This window comes from Hemiscyllium ocellatum, chromosome 7 (assembly GCF_020745735.1).
Source record: "Hemiscyllium ocellatum isolate sHemOce1 chromosome 7, sHemOce1.pat.X.cur, whole genome shotgun sequence".
Classification (NCBI taxonomy): domain Eukaryota; kingdom Metazoa; phylum Chordata; class Chondrichthyes; order Orectolobiformes; family Hemiscylliidae; genus Hemiscyllium; species Hemiscyllium ocellatum.
In genome coordinates this window covers 102,785,791-102,793,804 of record NC_083407.1, presented here as the reverse complement: position 1 = coordinate 102,793,804, position 8,014 = coordinate 102,785,791, and the positions used below count along the sequence as shown (strand labels likewise).

Sequence of the window (8,014 nt, the reverse complement as noted above, 5' to 3'; positions counted from 1 at the left end):
TTTATCTGTGATCGTCACAATTGTAGAGCGGGGCCACATGAAATGATAGTGTCAGTAGAGAGCTGAAGGAGTGTATGACCATTTAGATGCAGAGGGGACCTTATAATAGAAGGGACAGCTAAGGGAGAGTAGGAGTGTCACGAGGGGAGGTGATGACAAGTTAAGATGGAGGTTGAAAACACTGAAGCTGTGGCATTGACCTGGGCAGAGGCTGAGAGAGGGAAGCAGGAAGTAGTTTTGACAAGGAATTCAATTTGTCTCAAGGATATGGTCTGGACAATGACAAATTACAGGAGCAATGATGGGCGTGAGAGGAAGATGGAGAAGCTGAGCTGTCCAAAGGCAGAGAAGCTGCCAGCACAGGAGGGGGACAGATGAAGGCAGAAGTGGGACCACTGCAATCTGGTATCTCCCACATCTGAACAAGCAGTGCAGGAGACACTGTCTGCTTCACTCATGATAACGATACAGTGGTGCAAATATTATGTGTTACCTGGGTCAATTACAACACAGTATGCAGTCTGTGTCCCATGCCTTGTGTCCCCATTCCTGGGCATGACATGCTATCCAGGTCTCTCGAACTGCCATTTCTTATTATTGCTGGCCATACTAAGGTGCTCGAAGAACCAAGGCCCTAAATCCTAAATAATTCAACCTTCATCAAAAAATGAAAATGACTCCTCCACCATGCGCAGGGTACAAACAAACTCCATTGTGCTGTGTATGTCTGACCCTTTAACCTTTAACACACATCACTGACCTGTTCCTGCTGGGAACTCCCCTGGTGCTCGCCTTCCTCAGCTGTGGCCTTTGTTTTGGAATGTTGTCCAGTAACATCAGAGGCAGATAACGTGGTGGGGCTTTTCCTTTCATCTCCGTCCTGATCACTCTCTGCACTTAGAATTGATGTCAATGAAGGTTGATAGCTTAATAAATCAAGACTGAAATGTTTCCCTGAAGGTTTCTGTTTGAAAGCAGAAAGGTAATTATATTTGGCAGTGGACTCTTAATTCCTTTTTTTAGCATCAACAATTCTTCTTCCCCCTATCAGAAGTATTGATTCGATAAGTCTCTTTCCTTGTTCCCTCAGCTAGCTTGTGTCGACGACTCAACTTTCCTTTCAGAGTTTCACTTTGCTAAAGTAACACTATTCATCTCCTGCTGGAAATGTTCTAATTATTGAATGTTTAGTAATCTATTCTTTTATTTTCACTTGTGAGACTTTGAAATGCTCTTGTGATACATTACATGTTCCTATGAGTTTTCTGTGAAACATGGGCACATAACTCAACACTGAGACTTCATTATTTTGATTTAATAACGTCTCCTGAATTAATTTTAATGGACCTCTAATCTCATGGCCATAAATCCATTCAATAAGCAAAACCTCGTAGATTCATTTGCAGAATCTCTTGTGAGAAGCAAGAAATTATTAAAAAATGTAATCTTTTGTCTCACTGGTGTGGGTATTCATGATAATGTGCCTTAAACGTGGTTAAGAGAAAGTGAGAACTGCAGATGCTGGAGATCAGAGTTGAAAAATGTCGCGCTAGAAAAACACAGCAGGTCAGGCAGCATCCGAGGAGCAGGAGAGTCGATGTTTTGGGCATAAACCCTTCATCTGGAATGTGGGCTGGGAGGGAAGAGGGCTGAGAGATAAAAGGAAGGGTGGGTGTGGGGCTGGAGTAAAGGTAACTGGGAAGGCGATAGTTAGATTCAGGTAGGAGTGGTGATGGTGATGGGTTGGAGTTGAGGATGGAGTTGGAGCGGAGAGGTGGGAAGGAAGATGAAAAGGTAGAACAGGTCCAGAAGGCAGTGTCGAATTGGAGGGTCGGATCTGGGAGGAGGTGTGGAGAGAGGAGATGAGGAAACTGGTGAAGTCGACATTGATGCCGTGTGGTTGGAGGATCCCAAGGCGGAAGATGAGGTGTTCTTCCTCCTGCTGGACTTGGTGCTGGAGGAAACCCAGCAATTGAATGTCCTTGGCGGAGGTGGGGGCAGGGGGAGTTGAAGTGGTCGGCCACAGGGCAGTGGGGTTGGCTAGTGCCTGTGTCCCAGAGATGTCCCCTGAAGTGTTCCATGAGTTGCTGTCCTGTCTTCCCAATGTAGGGGAGACCACATTGGGAGCAATGGATACAGTAGATGAGGTGTTTGAATGTGCAGAAAACTCTCTGCCAGATGTGGAAGGATCTTTTGGAGGTTTTAGACTGATGTGATCTCTTCAATGTGCCCTATGTTTACAGATGATACCCAATTCACTATGATTGTTTTATTCACATATTGCTAATGGTTTCCTGGAATATTTTGGGCATAAAGTTAGAACCCTGAATAAATGGTATCTCAAGTGGTAGTTAATAACCTGCTCAGTGATGCCCAGCTTGGGTTCCACCAGGGTCACTCAGCTCCTGACCTCATTGTAGCCTTGGTTCAAACATGGACAGAAGAACTGAATTCCAGAGGTGAGGTGAGAGTGACAGGCCTTGACATTAAGGCTACATTTGACCAAATGTATCATCAAGGAGCCCTAGCAAAACTGGAATCAATAGGAATCAAGAGAAAACTCTCTACTGGTTAGAGTTATACCTAGCACATAGGAAGTTGGTTATGATTGTTCGAGGTCAATCATCTCACCTCCAGAACATCTCTGCAGGGGTTCCTCAGGGTAGTGTCCTGGGCTCAATCATCTTCAGCTGCTCCATCAATGACCTTCCATCCATCATAAGGTCAGAGTGGAGATGTTTACCAATGATTACACAATGTTCAGCACCACTCGTGACTCCTCAGATACTGAAGCAGTCCATGTTCAAATGCTGTAAGATCTGGATAACATCCAGGCTTGGGCTGACAAGTGGCAAGTAACATTTCAACCACACAAATGCCAGGCAATGACCATCTCCACTAAGAGACAACCTAACCCCTACCCCTTGACATTCAATGGTGTTACCATCACTGAATTCCCCACTATCAACATCACTGAGGTTATCATTGACCAGAACCTCAACTGGACACACCATACAAATGCAATGGCGACACAAGCAGGTCAGAGGCTAGGAATACTGCAGTCAGTAACTCACTCCTCTGTCTCCAAAGCCTGTCCACCATCTACAAGGCACAGGTCAGGATTGAGATGAAATACTCCCCACTTGCCTGGGTGGATGCAGCGAGAGCAACACTCAAGAAGATGCCCTCCCTGAAACCACACACCATTCTGACTTGGAAATATATTGCCATTCCTTCACTGTCTCTGAATCAAAATCGTGGCCCTCCCGCCTTAACAGCATTTGAGGTGTATCTCCAGCACACGGACAGCAGCAGTTCCAGAAGGCAGCTCACCTTCATCTTCCCAAGGGCAACTAGAGGTGGGCAATAAGTAAGTGTCCAGCCAGCAATGTACACAGCCCATGAATGAAAAAAAGAGAAAAGAGCTGAACTAACCTTTGCACTACCATCCTCACTATATTTGTAATTCAAAGAAATAGCTTCTGGGATTCGGGCAGTCATATCCACAACCGATGTCTTGTTTTCATTTTTGGGAATAATCTGACACAGTTTACTGACATTCGACCAAATGGTTCTTCAAAAATTCGCCGAGATGTCAAAGGGGCTGGTCTGATTACATGTTGAAGTTTCCCTACCATCTGACATATATATGGTATGTTCTACAGAACTGCATGACATCTTTATGGCCATGTAACATAGTGGTGTTTAATGCCTGTGTTTCCTGGATTCCTACATGTTCTGCCTTAGAAAATTTATGTGCTATCTGCAATATCTCTTTACAATAACTGGGTGATACCACATTTTATGAATGACTGTCATTGTTCACCTGCAGATCTATGATTGTCTAAGTTCATCTCCACTTTCTCATTTCTTCAATACAACCAGTAGAACTAGCTGTCTGAGTCAATTGACCAGGGGGTGCAGTGCATACCCCATCCTCTAGGAGACAGTGAGGACACTGATACCCCATCCTCTGTGTGCCTTCAATTCTGAAATGTTTGGATAGTCAGGGTTTCCATTTCGCTGTCTCTACATATCGTTGGTGATCGTAACTCTGATGATCCCAAATCAGTCGATCAAGATATCTGAATAGATAACTAATAGTAAAGGAGGAAACACTGGGAATGCACTCAGGTATAAATAAACTCCCACCCCTTCAACCTTTAATACTCAAGGATTGCTGAGCCCTTACACGCGGGTGGCCCCAGTTTTGGGCAGTTCTGTGATTACCTTAGACGTTGAGGCAGGTTTAGTGAATTTAGATTTATCTTGGTCCTTGTCAGATCCCTTCTTTTCCTGACTGTGACGTCTTGCTGAACGTTTCTGCAGTGATAAGAGAAAGTTTCAGAAATGCTGCATGTAGTTTTCTCTGACTGTACAACCCCTGCTACAATGACCAAGACAGAGCCATCAGATCAAGACCATATTTATGCTTTCGAGACCGTGTGTCGCCATTGAGCAGTGTGGGAGTGCTGGCTGCACACCCCACTCATTAGAAGATGCTGTGATTCCTGAGTCAGTTCCAATCGGAATGTACAGATTGTGTCCCCCTCCTTACTGTCCATTTCTGGTCACAATCAGATGCCCAGACCTCTCATGGTGCCCTGATGCAATCGATCGAGACATTGTGAATAAATCAAATTTCACCAAAGGAGGGGAAAGTCCAAAATCACACCTGGGGACAAAGCTACCTCACTGAGCTTGAATGGACAGAATCACTGCACAGCTTTCCCATCCTTCCAACTTTGGATAATCAGGGATCACTGCCTCCTTCCCACTGGATCAGGATGTTTGGCTTCATCAGCTGTGGGCCCAGCCTAGGCTGAAGGATTACCTTGTGCTTTAAGGCCTTTTTCAGAATTGGATGATCTGCCTCTTTCATTGAACCTGATGATATTTTCGTGACGAAATCCAGGGTGGGATCACTGTCTGAAAGATCCTAAAGAGAAGAATATGGTTATTTGTTGCAGTGTTGCTTCTATTTCTTTTGTTACTCTAGACTTACTCTGAACAAGGAAGGCCATTGAGATTTTGGAATACTTGGGCAGATAGGAATCATAGAATTCCTGCAGTGTGAAAAGAGGCCATTTGGTTCATTGAATCTGTACTGACCTTCCAAAGAGCATTCCACCCAGACTTCACCCTATCCCCTTAAACCTCATTTTAACTGTGGCTAATCCACCTGACATGCACACTACAGGTCTTTATGAGTCTGAGGCCAGAGCATTTGCTCCTGATCTGGATGATGTGCCCAGGCCCACAGATGGCAGGGCCTCTGCGGTGGCCTCCCACAGGATGGGTTGGGGGTGTAGTGGTAAGTCTTCCCTCCCCATCTCCCCTCTCTCCCCTTCCCCTCAGGAGAGGCAGTCTCCCCTCTGTCTAATTTTGAAACCATTGATTTCAGCAAGGAACATAGAACAATAAGAAAGTTACACATTTCTCATATTTAAATCTGAACAATTTTTTAATCATCCTGTTCAGAGAACTAATTACACACCTCTGGCACAGGTGGGACTTGAACCTGGGCCTTCTGGTCAATGTTACCTCTACACCACATACGTACCACAACAGCAAGGGATCCAAAACTGATCCCTGTAGAACAATGCTGCAAATCACCTGCCACTCGCAAAATCATTGTCAAACATTGTCCATTGTTTCCTGTCACTGAACCAATTTCAGATCCATTTTGCCACATTCCCCTGTGTGCAATTGGCTTTAATTTTTCTGATATACCAGACCTTGTCAAATACTTTCCTCAAATCCAGGTCGACAACATCCACTGCACGACCTCGTCAATCCTCTCTGTTACTGCCTCAAAAATTCAACTTTGTCTCTAAGACACAGCCTCCCCTTAACAATACCATGCTGACTATCCCTGATTAATCTGTACCTTTCCAAATAACAGCTAATTCTATCTCTCAGTCTTGATTCTAATAATTTGCCCACCATCAAAGTCACAATGACAAGCCTCTAATTCCTAAGCCGAGCCCTCACATCTTTTTTCAATAATGGTACAATGTTTGCAGAGTTCCAGTCTCGGGGACCTCGACTGCATTGAGTGAGGATTGGAAAACCTCTCATACTTTCCCTTTCTTTTAATTTATTGTTTTAATTATATTATTGTGGAGTATTGAAATTCTGAACTTTTATTTCTTTATTTTTCTAATTTATTACTATGATTTTGTACTGTTGTGGGACTATAATGCGGACAATTTCTTTTCAAATTTCTTTTAAGAATTTATACTGAAGAATCTTTACTGAGTTACCTTTCTCCCCAAGATGGTGCCGTAAGTGATGATTTGTAAACTTTTCACTCCACTCATCTGACAATAAAGCTCATTCAAATTCAAAACAATCTTCAGAACTGTCTTTATTCCCACCCTGACTTTGAAGAATACAGTTTTAAACTTGATTATTGATCAGTCGAAAGATCATGTGAATAATGTTGGTGCCCCTGGGCTCTCACATAGACTAATTTATGTGCAGGATTTCACAACATCCAATTGCTAAGTCCTGTTGGACCCAAAACTCTGATTTCTCTCCACAGCTGCTGCCAGACTTGCTGAGCTTTTCCCACAATTTCTGTTTATGTTATAATCCATCCAGCACTGGTGATTTATTCACCCACTGGAAGGTTAGTCCATCCAGCAGTTCCCTTCTCACTGTGTTTATTGTATCTACCATTTCACACTATTCCTCCTTAACTAGAATATCTGCCACATCCCTCTCCTTTGAGAAAACATAGTCAATGTAGTCATGAATTATGACAACGTTAACATGCTGCATGTACCCTCAGCACATCAGCTTTATTGTGTTTACATTTATAGCTTTTAGTATTAGTGAGTTTTGAGAAGATTTGTAGCTCAGATTGAGGTTTTGGATGTAGGTTTGCTCGCTGAGCTTGAAGATTAATTTCAAGACATTTTGTTGCCCTTCCATACGGATGAGGCAGGGCACCATTTCGACTGGGGACAACTTATCCATCCTAGGACAAGCCAAACAAAGACACGCACGAGAACTTCGAGAAGCATGGCATTCCAACTGGAATTCTATCAACAAACACATCAAGTTAGACCCCATCTACCACCCCCTGAGAAAAGGGGCAGGAAGTGACTTCACCACAGGAAATAACATCACCACAGGAAATGACATCAGAAACCCAAAGAAATCCAAACATATAAATAGAAAGCAGGAATTTTAAACAGTGCTTCGCCTGAGGCTCACCGAAGATGTCAACTACTAGGGTGATGAAGTGTCTGCAAAGGCACCTTCAAGCTCAGCGAGCAAACCTACATCCAAAGCTTTTCTTATTCCAGTTCTGTATATTATTTGACCGTTGTTTCTTCCCTGAGACTCACACACTAAGGCTTTGCCTCCTGTTCCCTACTCGAAATCTGCACTCAGATTCCCATTGCACTTAGTACTTTATGGTCACTTTCCAGGATCTTTCTGGAATTCTGGAACTCAGTAACAGCACTTCAAGTATCTGTACCAAGGTACTCTGTATCTGAGGTGGCGCTGAGTGGTGACATTACAAACCTTTCACTGCATTCATTTGCGTGCAAGTGACAAGAAAGCTCTTCTAATCTAGGACAATGAAAATGCAATGAAAACTCAGGGTTTCATTGCTGACTGTTCAGTTCAAAGGGGAGTCTGCATGATTCACTGCAACTCCAGTATTGACAGGGACAGATCTGGAGTTGGCAGGCTCCTTACTGCTCACCAACCCAGCAATGTCTTCCCACTGATGGTGATGTTTGGATGGCCTCCAGCCACTAGATGGAGAGAACAGATTCCTCCCTCCTCACAGCCAGGGCCTCTGGAGCACCATTGGAAGAGAACCATGTCCCCTCAGGAGTAATGTCAGCCACATCTCTCCACCCACATGTTTCTCCAGAGCATGTGCAGCCAGATGCTCGCCATCTGTTTAAGAACCATTGGCTTCCTTTAGGTGGGATCGTGTATACCTGAAACCTGGTCACCACTGACAGGCGTGACACCAGGGAGCAGTGTG

At 44.0% G+C, this 8,014-nt stretch overlaps 1 protein-coding gene across 1 annotated transcript in view; it reads right to left on the bottom strand.

Moving 5' to 3' along the window:
- The window catches only part of LOC132817656 (uncharacterized), a 63,693-nt gene that overhangs the window by 3,630 nt on the left and 52,049 nt on the right, over positions 1-8,014 (bottom strand). The window contains exons 7-8 of the mRNA XM_060828156.1: positions 4,835-4,939; positions 4,231-4,323 (exon numbers count right to left, since the gene is read on the bottom strand). Coding sequence (XP_060684139.1) covers positions 4,231-4,323; positions 4,835-4,939 — 198 coding nt within the window. The remainder of the gene's footprint in view (positions 1-4,230; positions 4,324-4,834; positions 4,940-8,014) is intronic.